The 18,689-nt window shown below is 32.5% G+C and overlaps 4 protein-coding genes across 4 annotated transcripts in view; 3 read left to right on the plus strand and 1 right to left on the minus strand.

The window, feature by feature from the left end:
* Positions 1–1,291: 1,291 nt before the first annotated feature.
* LOC112538483 (uncharacterized) lies at positions 1,292–2,262 on the plus strand. The gene is made up of 2 exons (XM_025161802.2): positions 1,292–1,787; positions 1,930–2,262. Exons 1-2 carry the CDS (start codon positions 1,633–1,635, stop codon positions 2,168–2,170), a joined length of 396 nt encoding a protein of 131 aa, XP_025017570.2. The 5' UTR covers positions 1,292–1,632; the 3' UTR covers positions 2,171–2,262.
* Positions 2,263–2,579: 317 nt separating this feature from the next.
* On the minus strand, positions 2,580–3,616 carry LOC107366730 (uncharacterized). Its single transcript, XM_015934358.3, has 3 exons — positions 3,379–3,616; positions 3,176–3,298; positions 2,580–3,090 (listed from the first exon to the last, which is right to left on the minus strand). Exons 1-3 carry the CDS (start codon positions 3,434–3,436, stop codon positions 2,675–2,677), a joined length of 597 nt encoding a protein of 198 aa, XP_015789844.1. The 5' UTR covers positions 3,437–3,616; the 3' UTR covers positions 2,580–2,674.
* Positions 3,617–6,226: 2,610 nt separating this feature from the next.
* Positions 6,227–7,363, plus strand: LOC107366622 (uncharacterized). The gene has a single exon (XM_015934243.2). The coding sequence runs from the start codon at positions 6,321–6,323 to the stop codon at positions 7,212–7,214; it is 894 nt and encodes a 297-aa protein (XP_015789729.2). The 5' UTR covers positions 6,227–6,320; the 3' UTR covers positions 7,215–7,363.
* A 724-nt stretch (positions 7,364–8,087) lies between these two features.
* Positions 8,088–18,689, plus strand: part of LOC107366825 (uncharacterized) — a 41,913-nt gene continuing 31,311 nt past the window's right edge. Inside the window, exons 1-2 of the mRNA XM_015934465.3 lie at positions 8,088–8,640; positions 9,122–9,382. Of these exons, the coding sequence (XP_015789951.1) occupies positions 8,538–8,640; positions 9,122–9,382 (364 nt within the window). The 5' untranslated portion in view covers positions 8,088–8,537. The remainder of the gene's footprint in view (positions 8,641–9,121; positions 9,383–18,689) is intronic.

Consider the following 18,689-nt stretch of genomic DNA (forward strand, 5'->3'; position numbering starts at 1 on the left):
TTTGCCTATTTGCCGGATATTCGCCTTTTACTCCGGTCCTTTTACTTTTACGGAGAAAGGCATTACAAAATGAACATATGAGAAGAGTCGCTCTAAAACAGATTCTTTGAAAGATTTATATTCAGAGTCAAATGAATATTCCTGTAGCAGTAAAGTAAGAAAATCACAATTTGTCCCCAATCAATTCAAAAAAATCAAAACATGAGAAGAAACACAAACAATGGAAATAAAGATCACCTTGTAATAAATAGATTTGACCAGAGGAAATTTTGTAAACACAAATTGTATCAGTTTTGCTATGATGGCACTTAATATGAAAACTAAAAACTGAAAACATGAGCGAATCATGATGGTTTGACCAGATCGATCAACAGGTCAGATTAATTGACCACCAGAGATTTCCACCTTCATATGACCAAGACAAAAACGAGGTAAATTAAAGAAACATTTTGTTTCACTATTGCCATCTATTAGCTATTGATTAATATGACACTTTGAATAAGCAGACAACATCATAAAGATTGTCTTAAATGATTAATAGTGTCAACTCGGTAAATTGTCAAAATTAAGACAGATATTATTCAAAATACTAAATCCTATTCATTAGATAGTCTCAAGTATCATATTAAAGCACAAAAAACTAGCCAGGATACAGTCAACATTTAATGAAAGGCATAAAATAATGGGTAAGGTTTTACTTTTACGAAGAAAGGCGTTACAAAATGAACATATGAGAAGATTTTTTGGTAAGGTCCTAGTTATGGGGACACTGGCGTGGCTTCAATAGGCATTTAAATTTTCCTCCAATCTGGTTGAATCTTGGTTTCCTGGTAAGTTGGTGATGTTTTTAATTTAATAATTATGACCAGTGGAGAGGTTATAATAATCTTGAAAAAATTGGCTATTTTCACAGCAGTGTTAATCATAGAATTAATTTAATCAATCCTCTCGAGTGTTTGAAATTAACATCATAATTATTAAATTAAAAACATCATCAACTCATCAGGAAACCAAGATTCAACCAGATTGGAGGAAAATTTAAATGCCTATTGAAGCCTCGCCAGTGTCCCCATAACTAGGACCTTACCGATTTTTTATATCACACACTTTATGGCCAATCAAAAAAAGCCGAATTAAGTCGGTATTAATCAAATTTAAGTAATGAACTTTATTTTGATTTAATTTATCTATTATTATTAATTAATTTCCTCTGGTCAAATCTATTTATTACAAGGTGATCTTTATTTCCATTGTTTGTGTTTCTTCTCATGTTTTGATTTTTTGAATTGATCGGGGACAAATTGTGATTTTCTTACTTTACTGCTACAGGAATATTCATTTGACTCTGAATATAAATATTTCAAAGAATCTGTTTTAGAGCGACTTGAAAAATTAGAGGCAAAATGTGAAGCTCAGGAGAAAGAGATTGCCAAGCTTAAATATTCAACATGTGAGGTTGATGGATCAACTTCTGAAAGCGAACATGATCCGTCGCAACATCCAGTTCCATTCAGCTTCCAGTTACATCGTAGGCAGTCATCGGATATAATTGTTCCTATTCCTAAACCCAGACCATCTATCAAAGATATAAAAGTACCACCTCCACCGCCGCCTCCGCCTCCACCACCACCGATGTTTAATATGTCTTCCATGATTAATATGAGAACGCCTCTATGGACTCCAAAAGTGACACCAGACTCGACTCCTTTTCAGACACCCAGAACGCTATCCTCCGAGTCCCTCAACACGTTGCATTTACAGAAAAGTTTAATACCACCTAATCAAAAGTGAGTTTACTTTACCAAGTACCAAACTGGTTTCATGGAAAATATACTATTTAACCCTGAGGTATCGTTGAATTAAATCTGATGCTAATATAATGTATTTGATTCTATTATTTTATTTTATGCACCATGATACGTAAACTAGGCCTTCTCGTGGCGAATTACTGAGCAAGAGGAAACAACTGAAAACAGCCAGGAGTCCTGGGGGAACCCCTCTAAGTCAACGTCTTCAAGGTACAACCAAAGATTTTCAACAGTCAAGAGTGACCAACCGGATTCCAACCGCAATTGAAGAAGAATTGTCTAAAATTTTGAAAAAACGACGACAACCAAGTCCGGATAAGACAATGGATTCATCCTTTGAACAAGACTTCAGCTTCAGTTAGAAATGAGAAAGCAAATTGGCTCGTTATCAAAAATTTGACTTCCAAGGAGCTTTTTATCCTGGATAAATATTAACATCAATTATTTTTATTTATTTTACCTCGACTCATAAACTTTTTTATCCAGAAAAAACCAAGCATCAAAGAGAACCTTCAAATCAATGATTTTTTGAATTGATCGGGGACAAATTGTGATTTTCTTACTTTACTGCTACAGGAATATTCATTTGACTCTGAATATAAATCTTTCAAAGAATCTGTTTTAGAGCGACTCTTCTCATATGTTCATTTTGTAACGCCTTTCTCCGTAAAAGTAAAACCTTACCATTTGCTTTTGCTGTGTTTCCACTCATTCCAGGCTGGTTTGTTAAATGTAATTACTTGTAATTTGACTCGGTATTACTCAAGAGTTGTTCATCAACAGAATTTTATTTATTAATTACAATTTATCATATATACAATACACGTATTCTGGTACTTGTTGTTTCTATTATTGTTGTTGATTGTCTATTCTTTACCATCAAGCAAAGATGAAAGAGTCAAGAGTCCAGTTGAAATTACTTGAGCAGCAGATGAAAAGTAAAGATTTGCAAAGTTGGCAGTTTGTTTAACCATAAATTGGCCAATTTTACGAGAATAATGTTGATTGATTTGCTCCTCAATGAAGTCAATTATTGTCTGAAGAACTGGACGTTGAGTGTGCTTTGAATCTTTAAGAACTTGTGAATTTAATGGAAGCCTATGCCTAGGACCAGTAACTGAGCGAATCAAACTAGCAAATTTATCGAGTATTGTAATGTTTAAAATAATTGTTTGATCAGCACGACTTGAAGTCCATCTAAGTCCATATGCTTTACCCTTGATGTTTGCGGTATCAGGTTCAAGAACACCTCTTGCAATATCACCAAGAAAATCAGATAAATCTGGAAAAGTCAAGAAAAGAGTAAAAATTAAAGACTTGCTCAATACAAAACAATAGTTAACTTTAATGAAGGTAAATTTACTTACCCTTCAGGGAGGCTTTTGCCATTGTCAAGTCAAAACTTGTACTTATCCTGAGTTGTTCAGGCCTTCTTTTATCTGATCCCAAACGTTTATTACCCTGTCTGTTGGCTGATTGAATTGTCAAAACTAGAATAAAAAAGAGAAGAGAAAGTGTGATTTGAATGATCGATTAACTTTGAAATGAAAAAAGAGATAAATCATCTTACCTGGAAGTATAAAGTTGCATATCAAGGAAATGGTCAGAATCAAATTAATTGAAGTCATTTTGATGGTAGCAAATGTCGGCAATTAATCAATTTTGTCAACTAAATTAACACTCAAGACTAGATTCAAAAATGATGAATAGTCACTTCAGTGGGCAAATGACAACTAAAAGGTGAAGACAAATATCTACAAGAGTTTACCCATAATCTGGTTAACTTTTAACCAGCTTAACCTAATCGAGCCGACCAATAGTTCTGGTTAAAGACTTGGATTTAAAGAGCTAAAGTCGCAAGGATAAACTCGTAAACGATAAACACAATATAGTGACAATGGACTTTATCCATACACTGAAGGAGCCGATTGCTCTTGGACTTTGATGGCTCCAAAAAATTATGTAATTAACATGAAAATGCTAAGACAAGATCTGGACAATTGGAGTGATGAAACTCGAATTTCCTTTTATGATGGACAATCGGTTGAGGATGACTTGATTGATACTTTTACTGGAACCAAATGGAGAAAGTTTAGGACTCAGAGTAATCAATTGCACATTAAATTCATCAGTGGCAAAAGGCCCAGTGGAGTGATTCCTCAATATAAAGGTTTCAAATTGTATTTTGAACATAATCGAGCTCCAGTCAAGTGTAAAGAAGATCAACTAAGGTGTGCCAATGAAGAAGAGTGTATACCAAAAGAAAATATATGCAATGGAATAGATGAATGTCGAGATGGAACTGACGAGGAAAATTGTAGCGATGGACATTACAATAGTACTACTTCATGTGGCATCAGACCAAATTTGATAACTCAACAGTCAGAAGTTTTTCCATATCCTTTTTTGATAGCTATTGCTGCTGGAGACGCTGCGATACCCAATTCATGGCCTTGGATCTTTGAGAAACCGTCGTACTGAATCAAACAATCAACTGGAAATCCATATGTTCTTAAAGAAGGAATTATTCCTTTGATATCCAATGCAATATGTTCTGAATGGTTGCAAAATGAGACTCCAGATTCCTTAATGTGTGCTGGATACGAAGAAGGTGGAACTGACACTTGTAAAGTAAGAAAATTAAACTAAATTATTTCATATTAAAATTACAAACAAAAAAATATTTAAAAATATAATAATTAATGAAACTGTAAATTAAAGGTCATACAGTAGAGTCCTCGATAGTCTTGTGATCGATACTTTTGTATTGTTGTTAGATTGCCATCTATTGAAAACTAAATTTAACAAAATTTAAAGAGCTAAAGTCGCAAGGATAAACTCGTAAGAGCTTAGCTTGAAAAGAGCTAAAGAAACATTGGGACTTGGTTGCAAGTCGAGAGTAAAACATAATTGTTGAGGAATAGTTATGGTTGATATCAGCATATGAACTCAGATTTATATGCTTACATGAGACACAATACATGATGAGGTTGATAATGATAATAGAGAGATGAAAGAGTTGAATATGGTTGTGATGAAAGTTTTTGAAAGAAAATGGGTCCATAAATTCATTGAGAAAGGATATTGGGTTACATTAAAGGAAAGACAATTTTCATTTCAGGAAATCAAATGGAACAATAAGCAACGATTGTTGGTTTAGGTTTCTAAGAGTTCCGTTTGTTACTCATCTCAGATGGTTAAAATAATGGAAACAATCATGAGAATCACCATTTTCCAGTAATAACAATAATGGGAAAGCAAAAGGAAAGCAAAGGAAAGGATGAAAAGGACAACAACAGTTAATATCCATTTGAAGATGAACCAAGAAATGGATTCTCAATGAGCAACAGCAACCTCTACTTTTTACATTATTGTACTCAAAGTAATCACAAGGATTAACCAAATCTACTTTTGGGTTTTCCAGCTTAATTATTTTTCCTCCATTATTATTGTGAACAAGAAATTGCTTCCAACCTGAAACAAATGTATTGATTAACTGTAATCATTTGGGCACCACTCAAAGCAGTCAAACCAAAAGTATCAGAATATTTTTTCCTTTTTTCGACTTATTTCGATTTATTTTGATAAAGATTCAGATTAAGAAAATGAAGCTTACAAAATTATTAACTCACATAGTCCATGATTCAAACCTAAGCATAAGTAAATAGTCTGGGACTTGATCGGTCATTTTGACCCTTTGCCTGTGGTGTTTTCGTTGAAGTGCAACCAATCATTTCACTATGAAAAATGTATCTCAAGTGAAAAATGATTGTGTCCACAAATATCCGATTTAGATTAGTCTAAATAAGGTTGAACTAATTTCAAAATATCCAACTAAAAAAGGTTTAATTTTTAAATTAACATTAGTTTAAAATTCAAATTCAGTATAAAATCATGTTCTGATAGCGAATTGGTGAAACAATCAAAGGGAAACAAATTATTTTGGTTTCGTTTCATGAAGTTTGGGTTGAATGACTTATGTATGCGAAAACATGGACTTTAGAGTTAAGAGTTGCAGCCTGTTAGACTTTTAGGAGCATAAGAACTGGACTCATTTAGGCAATTTTTATCAATTTTTTCTTTATTTTCTCCTCCTTTTTCCTAGTGTTCTATTGGAATTTTGGAAAAACTCAAACGGCTCCAAGATAATAATTAATGATTGATTTAGAGAAACATCCTTTAAGAATAGTATCTAAAATATGCCGATATTAACGATAAAATAGATCCGGTTCAAGAAAAAGAAACAATAGAATCAGCTAGATCTGTTACGATTTCACTATCAGTTTATTGCTGCGAAAATCGTAAAACAATAGAACTTCATTGTTCCTAATCATAGAAAATTAAAAGAATTTTATCTTGCTTCTCGTTATCTCAAATGCTCTACTATCGAGCTTCTTTACTAAAAGAGTATATAAACTATCTATCAAGCAACAGTTTACCAATCTATAACTTTTATTCAATTGTTTCTGAAAAGTTTTTCTTATTCACTTATTAATAATAGATTGAACCATCATGTCAAGAATTACTTGTATTTTTGCTTTTTGTGTCTACCTCGTTATTGTTACAGCCGATCCTGACAGACCAGGTAAATATTTGAAACATGATCGAACAGTAATCAACTGTGCTCGATACAAGAGAGAAGCCAATCAACATCAATGTGTACTCTCACCGTTCAATGACGAAGGCCCTTATTTCCTACCCGATGATCTTCAACGATCTGACATCACTGATGGTCAAAATGGTGTTGCATATAATCTAACCATCGTTTTAGTCAATTCAAATGACTGCTCTCCTTTAGAGAACATGTTCGTTCATATTTGGCACGCTAGCGCTATTGGTAAGTATTCCGGTGTTCGAAGCATTGGTCCTGGTCCTGGTCCTAGGCCACAAGGTCCTGGAAATTCGACGGAACACGATTTTGGAGGGCCTGATGAACCGAAGCAAACTGGAAAAGGCAGTGAAGGCCGTGGACTAAGGCCCCCACAGGAAGGTAGAGATTACAATAAGCCACGACCTACACCAGTCAGTGATGAACGGTTCCTTCGAGGTTATCAAGTAACTGACCAAAATGGATTGGTAAACTTCAACACTATTCTTCCAGGTTGGTATGCCGGTCGAGCTACTCATATTCACATTGAAGTTTATCCCCGAAACACAACTGAACGCAGTGCCATCTCATATGTTGGCCAAATCTTCTTCCGAGAAGATCTACCAGAATTACTCAAACTAGTAGAACCATATTCAGAGAATTCAAATCGTATCACTCTAAATGAAGATGATGGTACCTACGTTTATGGTCATGGTAATGAGACTACTATTCAACTTGAAGCTGTCGATTCATCCTCATACAAAAGTACCATGATATTCGGTATCGATCCTGATGCTCACACTAAATCCCAAGTTTGATTAAATATGCATCATTTTAAAGGTCTTAATGAATGATTAAGTCCAGTCTTATTGATTAGTTACAGAGGATGAAATTTAAATTTTATTGCAAAAATTTTCGGTTAACTTGTACTGCCACTAAAATAAAAATAAAAATTTATAATATTGCACTTGCAAAGATCATTCAGTTTCTCATTCAGTTAACAATTAGTCCAATTATGACTTTCAGGTCTGGTAAAATTGTCCTCTGAACTTTTTCAATTCAGACACAATTTTCGCACGAAAAATTCATGCGTTAACTTCATTCAATGTATAGATTAATTGTCAACAAAAGTTTAGCAAAGATGAAGAAATGATTTGAGAGGAAAAAGTGGTTGTGAAAATTAATAGCAATGATTTTGATTGATTCAAAGTGAAATGATAATTGAATGTTGATTGATCAGAAAAGTGAATCAACATTCAATTCTCTGATTATTCTGATGAATTGTAATCAAAAGTTGAAGTGAAAGAGTTTGATGATGAACATAATAATGAAACTTATGAAGGAAGAAAAAAAGGAAAGATGATAAAGATGATAATAAAAACATGTTTCTTGAGATATTATTTAATGTTTATCATTTATCGTTTCCAGTCTTTCCTTTCTTTCCTTGCTTGTCTCATCCATTTTCATCTCCATAGTAACCAGCATCACTCCCAGTCGACTAGTGTGATAAGTGAAAATAACTTGTAATCCATTGAACGCATGGAATTTAAAGATTTGATAGAGAATGGAGAGAAAAGAGGAGAACAAGGGAGACAGGATGATAATGGATGATGAAGATGAGGGAACAAAAGGGAGCTTCTTTTTTCTTCTTTTCTTCATTCGAACAATTTTGCTTTTTTTCCTTTCTCGAAGGTTATTTCACTGTGTTAACCTGATTCCTGTTCTCGATGGTTTCACATATCAAACCTTTTTACCTTTTTGCTGATTAACACTGGATTAACAATCATTTTTATATCATTATTGTAATCTAAAGAGTTGACCATCTTTACCAACTGAAATCAATATTTCAAGCTTTCTTTTCCAAAGAATTTGGATTTTCTCTTTTCCTGCAAATGTTGACTTTCATCTTTTGATTTGGAAATTCAATGTTCTCGATGTTTATCAAGTTGATTCATATTTAATGTGGCGACATTTATTGAATTTCGGGTCAACTTTAGTATCTTTTTTGCTTGAAATGTCAATTTTGTGTCAATAATAATCTTGTGTGTTTTGTGTGTTTCACTTGTCAAAATTCATTGTTATTACACTTGTTTGTTATTTTCATGGATTAATTAACATCTCATTGTGACAACAATACAACAATGTTTCCAATGTTATCATCTTCATCAGCAACAGCAACATGTTACAATCTGGCAACATTTATGTTGATCATTTTTAAAATGCAAATGGTAACTTGTTTACAAAGTAAGTCTATTTAACCCAATTTGCTCAATACTTCATCTACAATTGTTCAACACAAGATTCCTCTAATTGCATGTTTAATGGAAAATGTTTCAACAGAACCTTAATTTGAATGAAACTTTCGTCACATTGTTCACTCATGATAGACTATCAATCAAATATTCAGGTTAAGGTAATGACATTAGTTGAGGTTGAATCACATACTGTTGCCAGACAACCTTTGGGTTGAATCGAGTTAGACAATCAGTTGACTTCAGATGTTTTATAATAATTTAAATTCATTTGATAACCAACTAGAGTGTAACATAAAAAGACTTTTGTGGACAGAGTCAGGCAAAATCGAAGTCAGGAGTCGAGTTTAGTCTATTGAAATGGAATGAAATGACAAACTTAATCTCATTGAGGAATGAATTATAATTATAATTGTTAATATGGTTGTGCTGGAAATTATTCAAAATTTGTTTACTTTTTTCATGATTGTTAGGCTCATCTAAATGTAATCGGACTGTTGATATCTATGAGACAATATCAGAGCCCAAACTGAATGACTTGAATCGAGGTCAGCCAATAACTTGCATCTACACAATACGAATCAAACCAGAACGAAAAGATTGGCTAGTTTTCATTCGATTCACCAAATTCAAGGTTGGTGAAGTGAACCAGCATCGAACCCACTGCATTGGAGGTTACTTTCAGATCATTGATGGATACAAAAATACAAGCAGCTTACAGCATACCAATCCAGGTAAGAAGTCATTAAAGTTTCATGTAAATTCCGTACAAACTAAAAAGAACCCAAAAAGTAACATTTCATTAAACTACAACTTTTTTGATCAACTCAACATTGAACAAGAAAATGATTAATTAACTACATCAAGAGTCCAAACCTGAATGCTCAAAGAAAAAGAACAATTTTGAAACGAAAAAATCACTAAGATTAAGATTGAATAAGCTTTGAATCATTGATGGCATTGACTGTAAATTGGCAGTTTTGAACATGAAAACCTCAAGCAGAGAGTTAATCGAAATTTGCATGAGAAAAAACGAATGTCAAGATTGAACCTGTGAAAAGAGGACAAATTGAAAGGTTGTCAATAGCAAGTAATCAATCAAAGGTAACATAAAAACATGTTTCAAGCAAAATCATTACCATAATTAAGCTTAAATATCGCCGAGAGTTTAGCCTCTTGAAGGCTTGAATCATCAATGGAAATGAAAATTGAATCAAAAACAGAAAAAAACACGAAAAAAATAAGTTGAAAGGACAAGAAAATGTTGATCCATCAAAAAGTGATTTAACATGAAGCAAAGACCAGAGACAAACACAAAGAAGAGGAAGAAAAAAATGTTTCCCTGGAGCATTTTGTCAGCCTCATGCAGCATGCCTCCACTATTTTGCATTAGATACCTTTTTGTTCATCAACAGTCAAGAGATGATCAACATCAGGGAGTGAAAAGTTATCCCTAAAATGATTATAAACTAAATGAAACTCTATTAACCTTTTTTTTGCTTCAAATCATTGATACAAGCAAATGTTGAAGAGTTTATTCAGCTTTTACCATTTAAATTGAACAAAACTCGTACTTTTGTTTATCCAAACGTCTAATTTTTTCTTGTTACCCTTTCGACTCCATTTGGTTCAACTTTGAGTTTCCAGTTTGCTGATTGTTGCTTCAGGCTTTTCTGCCATTCAATGAAATGTTTCAATGGCTTGATCTAATCAATGGTCGATGGTAGAGAACAACTTTTCAAATGTTCATTTCATTCATTTGATTGATGCCTTTCATAGCTTGAGATTGATTTTTAATGGTTAATTTTTTACTTCTTAAATCATCAAATTGTTACCTGAAAAATTATCGATTAAATCATCAATTTTTTTTCCTTTTTTTCTCTTTGACTTTCGAAGTAAATTTTTCCATTTTTGCAGCGTTTTCCTTTTTTCACTCAATTCACAATTGAACCATTTTCTTGATCATTTAATAGATAATTTAATTCCTACTTTGGGCACAATCAAAAGTAATTTGTATTTACAGTGAAAAATAAGTGATTAAATTAGATAGTTTCACGTTAAATGTTTGCTCATCAAATTACTTGCAATTGAAGACAATCGTTGACAATAATTTAAGTGTTGAACCTCTTTCAGTTAATCCTCTTTTTTTTCATTAACTTGATTGTTTCATTCACTTAATGGAAGGCTTTTGCAGTGATATTGATCAAATCTAATTGTTTGTGAGCAACGAATAGCAATCATGAAAGTAATAAAGTATTTGAAAGGCAAATTTTCTAATTAAACAAATGAAATTTGCAATTTCAATTCAATTTCTAGTGTAAACTCAATTGATTATTGAATTACATTTTCAATAATGAAATGTTTTTCTCAATATTTTATTCGTTGAGAAACATTTTCTTGTCCAATCTGAGCAACCAGTTGAGTTTTCATCAACAGATGCATTGGAATAAATGAAAGAATTGATTAATCGATAACTGAACTTTAATGTTTGCAAGCTACATTTGTACGAGAATATTCAATGTCTGCATAGTTTGGTGAAGTGAAAATGCTTCTGTTTCATGAGGATCAATTGAAATGAATATTTATTTCGATAGAGTTGGAGATTCGAGTCTGACAGGTTGACTCAATCAAAGTTCAATAGTCATTAGGCTTTTGACGAAGAAAAAGATTGATTAGATCTTAATCATCTTAAACAAGCGTATTTGTTGCTCTGCTTTCATGACTCGAGTTGATTTGATCCTAATAAACATTTCATTTTGCTCATACTGAGTCAAGGTTTAATGCCAACTTTCCCAGGAGCTTGACCCAAAGTTCACTATGAATCAATCAGTCATTATGCATATCATAGCAGCAAAAGGTTGATCAAACTTCACGATTCGATCACACATCAGAATTGGAATAAAGGACAATCAAAGATTCTGCCTGTTTTTGGACCAGAGATTTGCTCTTGACGCTTGGTGCTATGAACCAGTTAGATAATCTGTCGAATAATTTGTTTTGTCTTTGCATGTTAATCATGAAGTTAAAACGATTTTTATTTAAAATTAAGGTTCCAGTCAATATTGTAATTATTTTTACTGTTTTTTGATAGATAGTTGAGTCGATTTATTTTGTTGAATAAAACTACTGACTCAATAAAACAACTGTAATAGCCATTTCTTTGTATTATAATTATATTATTTGAAAGCTCATTTAACCATGAAAAGAAAAAAAAAGCCAGAAAAGGTTGCTTTGAATTCCATTTTCATTCTCTATTAACTTGATTGACCCATTTTACAAGGACGGCATTTTATATCATTTTCACTCCCAATCTTTAATTTACTGAGTTCAGTGAGCTTGTAATGTGCAAAAAACTGTGATGAGAAAAAAAGAGTTTGAGAAAAGGCAAGTTGATGAAGCAGTCTAAACTTATGAGTTGAGTCAAGCATGGAAACTATAATTATGAGTGAAAACTTTTTTTTCATACTTTTATATATATTTTGACTCTCGAAAGCAATTATTTTCAGTTTTTCTTGCTGCTATTTCTGATTGCTGGGAATGAAAATAATGATAAAAAATGACGCAAAAAAAGGTTTACAGGTAAATAAGAGATAAATGTTACATAAAAAGGGAAAATGAAATAGATTGTGAAAATTATTTGTTTATTGTCTCTAGAAATTCCTTACAATATTCAAAGGATGAGTATAAAATAATCATTTACATGTTAATTTCCAAAATATTTTAGAGTATAAAATGTTTAGAGAATGATCGACAAATCTTATTTACAATACTGCAAAATTTTAAGCTTGAGTTTCGTGTTTTTATAAGCTTGATCTATGTAAAAAGAATATAATAGTAGGTTAGGAAGTTCATACCGAAAAAGTTATCTTAATAATCAATGCTTAATGAAACGCAAATTAGTGCAATTAGATGAACTAATCAAAGCTATTCTGAAAGATTGGATTTCGATTCTGATAAGTTATAGTTACAATTGTTTAAGTACTGAGGTCACAAAGCTCGACAAGGAGTATCTATTGGCCCTAAAAGTGAAGACTATTTTGGGTGGGAGGACTAGGAGAAAAAGTGCAAAGAACAACCGATTTTGGAAGATAAGGTTAAGGGGTGAAACTCAGCTCAAAATTTTTTATTATTACAAAATCTACAGTGACTTGAATCTTTTATATTTAATGCTTTAATGAGTCATTGACTCTTTTGAAAGTCTTTGTGAAAGGGTATGGTGAATGGATGTGGTTAGGATCGGCAGCAAAAGCATAAAAATTAAGACACCAAGTAAGTAATAGATGCAATAGCGACTATTGGATCTGGAGTTGTGTCCAAACCAGAACTGCCAGGGGAGCAATCAATTGCCGTGTCATCAGAGGTGATGATGGAAAAAGATGATGAAGAAAGCTCAAATGTAGACACATATCAATGGTTTTCTGACCATTGATGTTTGATTTAGGTCCATACGAACCAAACCACTGCACTAAGGATAAGGTCCAATCCAATTGCGTTTTTGGCCGAACTTGAGAGCTTTCTCAGAAGACTAACGACCTCTGTCAAGAATAAATTATTTGCATCAAGTAAAGCCTAGTTTTTTTTGTCTGCTGATGGAAAGAAGGGCACAGTTTCAGCACATCTATGGAGAAAAATGGAAGATGATTCTGGTAAAATCGCGTAAAATCCAATAAAATCGAGGGTTGATAAAAATTTTTGCAAAATGTTGATTAAAGCCTTCGATGAGACGTAATCGTTGGTACGCTAGTTGGGGTTATTTAGCAACAAGATTTTTATAACAACTGTGTTCAGAGATTAAAGATAGACATTAGCTTTGTAAGACCAAAAGAATAGGGATAACAGCACAGATTTATTTTCATGATTTAGACATAATTTCTGGACTGAATTTTTACGCTTGGTTCATAAATGAATGATGGCGAAATTTTTAGAAAAGATCCGACATTTTACGTCGAATATGATAAATTTTCCAACGCATAAATGCAAAAAATTAAGATTTCAAGATATATGAATATCTTAACAAGTGATTTGCAGAAACAAGTCAAAACTCCCAGTCCAACCGTCTTGCTACAGTCAAAAGATTGAGAAAACAAGTGATACAATCTCGATTCTTTCAACAAGAAAAACTCGATAAAGGTAACACTTCATGTCGTGTTTGGTCAGAAAGAAATATGAAAATTTGAATTGCCGAATGTCAATTAAATTGTTTATTCATTTGTCACTATCCCACATTATTCAGATTAAATTGTCAAAAGGGTTCAACTCGTTCAACATTTCCATTTCAGTTTTTATCGAAACTCCAATTTTCTCATGTTCATTAATCTACATATTTATATACAGGGCTATTCAGCTACTTAGTAAGATGTTGAACGCCAATAACTTTGCAACCAGACATACCTTTGACCTGGGAATCGAATATAGTGAGTTTGGGGGACATTCATTTTTTATGTTTCAAGGACAAGGTCATTCAAGGTCATTTTTCGGAAATCGCTGCTGCTTATGTTAGAGGTCATTCTGAGGGGTAGACATTATTTTCAAAGACAAAAGATCTTCCTGATCAAGTTGCGAAACTCTGTGATGAACGCTGTTTGAGTTATTGACATTTAAGTTTCAAAACTCGCTTAATTTAAATTTTTCATTTTTAGGAAAATTCGCAATTTTGATGCTTATTGGGACTAAATTGGAACTAATAAGCAAAAAGAATGCATCTTATACTGTAAAAATTGAATTAAACCTTGTTAAATAAACTTGCTTAACAGCATTCGGTTAAAGTGCTGCTAAACCTGTGAGCAGTCACCTGGATCTTGAGAAAGTAGTGGAAAATGAATTTGGCTTTCGATTGCGCCCCAATAAGCATCAAAATTGCGAATTTTCCTAAAAATGAAATATTTAAATTAAGCGAGTTTTGAAACTTAAATGTCAATAACTCAAACAGCGTTCATCACAGAGTTTCGTAACTTGATCAGGAAGATCTTTTGTCTTTGAAAATAATGTCTACCCCTCAGAATGACCTCTAACATGAGCAGCAGCGATTTCCGAAAAATGACCTTGAATAACCTTGTCCTTGAAATATAAAAAATGAATGTCCCCCAAACTCACTATATTCGATTCCCAGGTCAAAGGTATGTCTGGTTGCAAAGTTATTGGCGTTCAACATCTTACTAAGTAGCTGAATAGCCCTGTACTTTTTCGTTCGGTGATTACATTTTTTTATATACTTGATGGTAAAAGCAATCTGATAGGATTAAACAGAGGATTTACTCTGAGTGAGAGCTTATTTCTCGCTGGATTAGCATACATTTTCCCCATTCTCTCATCGTTACCTTCACCATTCCACCGCACTGTCAATGTACTTGTTATTTGGTTGTCTTATCTTTACAATTCAATTGAATCTTTGAATAAATAAAAAGAGAAAAGACTGAACAGCGAATGTTCAAGATGAATATGGAAACGAAAAGTGTGAAAAAAAAGAAAATTCATGATGAGAATATATTGAAAAGATATTAAAGGTTATTCACCAAGAAGTGGAACAAGTAAAATGGTGCAAAAAAAGTGTCAACCAAACTAATTTATATTGAAATTTGCAACACAAAAATGAACAGTTATCCTTTTGTTGAACAGATGAAACTGAATATTCAAGTTGATGAAAAGTTGTTCAATTGATTGATACACAGATTAACATAATATTTAAACGCGTCAACGGAATAAACTTTTCTCATCTTTTCATTATTTCTTTTTCCTTCCCAGTGTTATTCAATTTTCATTCAATTCTCAGCATCGTCCAAAGAAAATGTTTCAATTTCCATTCTTTTCCATTCTTATTCAGATAATTTCATTTCAATATCTTCCAATAAATAAACATTTCCGGTCAATATTCAACTTTCAGTGATTTATTCATCTTTTATCGATCAAATGTTTCTTCATTGAATTTCGAGTGAATCTTGGAGCGAAGACCAAGTTGAATTGAAATAACAATTGCTTGACTCAACATTAATCATACATTTATCCATAAAGCCTATTTACAGTCATAACTCACGAACGGTTGCTGCTACAGATTCTAGATTTGAGCCATGAGCTTTAGCAAACTGAAGAAATATAATTTCAATCAAAGTTACTCAGTTATTTGACCTATAACCTCTGAATTCTCAAAAAATGGCCTTCAAAAGTCATTTACAGGTCAAATAACTGAGTGACTTGAATGTCTCTAAATTTATAGCTCTTCAATTTCGGGAATTCTGCTGAATATCATAAAGATCAAAGCGAAGGTTTAATATTTTCTAGTACAACATAAATTGTCTCTTTTTTTGCGAAGCTGCGAATTATATTATGATCTCAGATTGACCTCTTACGTAAACCGGGACGGCTTCCGAGAAATGACCTTGAATGACCTTGTTTTTGAAATATTAAAAACAAATGTTTTAAACTCACTCTATTCGATTCCCAGGTCAATGGCGTGTCTGCTGACAGAGAAGGTAGGGTTTAACATCTCATTTAGTAGCTCAATAGCATTGTATCTGTTGCTTCTGTTCGCAAAGTATATCGCACAAGGTAACCTTTGTCAGTGAAAAATTTACAGTTCAAATAAAGAATCTTTCGCTCGTGAGTTATGACTATTATGGAACAGCCCGTATTTAGTACTTGCTTGCATTAATGCAGCCCTTTCTCGGTTATCGACATCAATAAATAGTTTCATTGATGGGTCGAAAGAAATGTGAATAAATATCTTTACTGGGAGTTTTTTATGATAACAGTTACAAGCGATATTTTGATGCAGAAAAACGCATTTTTTTTCTTCCTTTTATTTTTTCTGTTTAAGAAGCAACTTTTTTTATTTTACTTTTCCTTCTTTAAACATTATTCCTAACCACTATTTACTCAAGTACCTCTACTTTACCTGATTGAGGCCATTAAATCTAAATTTGTGATTCAAGTTGGAAAATAACTGGTTAAAGTTGGGTGAAAACGAAGTAAAAATGGTGATGAAAATGGTTCAGTTTTGTCTTCTCCAGTCAAATGAAAATGCTGATAAGATAAACAGATAGATTTGGCTATTTCAAAGTATATTTTTACCAATAAGATAATGGCTCAGGGAATGAGATAAAAGTCTTTTATTCACTCCCTGTAAATGTTATTAGCATTATTATCGGCAATTGTCATCATTTTGGATCAAAATTGAGAATCGAAATGAAGCATTTTTTTTATTTATCGACATTTGCAACATTTTATCCTTTTGTCCACTTTTCAAGTTGACATTTTTATGAAATTCCCATGAGATTATCTTGAGTGGAAACAAGTAATTGAAGATGAACATTGTGATTATCATCAAGATTAACAGGATGATAATCTCAACTTTCTCATATATCATTTTGATGAAAAGAATGATTAGTTGAAATGCTTTCATCTTCATCTTGTTCACCAAGAAAAGCAACCTTTTCCCACTTTTCACTCCCAGCCAGTTATAACTTGATTCCGTCCCTTCTTTAGCCTTTGATAATAACTTGATAAAAATAATAATAATGATGAAAGTAATGGTAAAAAATAAGGTAAAAGTAAACCTTTTTTTTCTGTGTTAAACCAGATTATTTCAAAAAGATATTTCTTTTTTTCTCTTCCTTCCTTTTCTTCCTTTCTACCTTTTTCTCTCTCTCTTTTGTTGCTGGCATTCATTGTCAGAACTTAGGAAACTAAATACATGAAGAATCTGAAAACTAAAAGTGAAAATCACATTTCACTTTTCCTCTTCTTCTTCCAATCTTCTTATCCTTTCTCCTTCCCTTCTTATGGATACTTTTATCATTTAATATTTTTCTTGCTTCTTCTCTTTTCCATCAACTTGATATTTGCTTTTACCATGTTTTCCCCATTTCTGTCCATGCTTATTGTTACTCATTTTACCTGAGGTAATTTTACCTTGCAATAACAGTGTTGGTCGAACAGGACAAAATGAACAATGAATAAACATCTTTTGTTGATCAGTTGATGGACATTCAAAAAGATTACAGTTCGATCAATGTAAATCAAGTGACATTGGAAAGATTCATTTCTTCGAAAATCGAAAGTTTCCATTCGATTGTTGGGGGAATCTGACTCAACTGATTTTCAATCTTCTATTATGACGGACAAATCTACGAATCCAAATTTCTTAGTTCGATAAAAATCGAGCTTCAAACTCTGTCTTAGAGTTTCTGTCGACTAAAAATTTTCTAGTCTCTAGGTCACTTACAGGGCGAGTAATAGGCGTTTAACATCGGTAAAAATAACTGAAATGCCAGTAGAACTAGAACTTGTTCCTATCAATGTGTTCCAAGAAAGTAAACTTAACCTAATCTTGCTCACATTCATGTCTAATCTGAACCAACTTAACCTGAGAAGATTCAGTTCGATGAAAAGTCCAAATTCTGTTTCAGTTGCAGTTCTTTCTGTTTCCTTTTCTTGATTATTGACCACAAAAGGGATTCTTGTTTGAATTTGCAATTAAAGTTAAAACTTGATAATAATGGCTTTTTCATAGTTAAACGTTTAACTTGGAAAGACTGTTTGATTAATGGAAATGAAAAGTCAATTTGATGTAATCAAATAATCATGATAAATGAGTAAATAACTTTGTAACCTCGAAAAATAATAAGCAAAAAGCTGTTAATCTTGTAGTTGGCATTTTAAAATCAACATTCATTTCAATAGTTAAATTGAGTTCAGTTAAGACATTAATTTATCTCAAAACGAAACAATTAAGTTGCCCATTTAACCAAACAAAATTTCACCTAAAAAGGGAAGAAAAGTTTAACCAAAATTTCTTGCGAAACCAAGCGTTTCCATTGATCATGATTAAATGCAACTGAAAAAGTGAATAAAAAGTGAGCGAAAAAAAGTTCAGCAGAGACAGAATGAAAATTAATGAATCCATTTTTCCATCTCAATATTGCTCGTTTGAAAAAGTGTCCAAATCTCAGAAAATTGCATGATAATACTAATGATGGAAATGATTTTGAAGTAGATGAATGGTTTTCACAGTTGAAACTGTTCAATGTAAACCATTTGTTAAACCTT

Source organism: Tetranychus urticae, chromosome 2, assembly GCF_039701765.1.
Source record: "Tetranychus urticae isolate SD_2017Ah chromosome 2, NJAU_TeUrti_SD_1.0, whole genome shotgun sequence".
Classification (NCBI taxonomy): Eukaryota; Metazoa; Arthropoda; class Arachnida; order Trombidiformes; family Tetranychidae; genus Tetranychus; species Tetranychus urticae.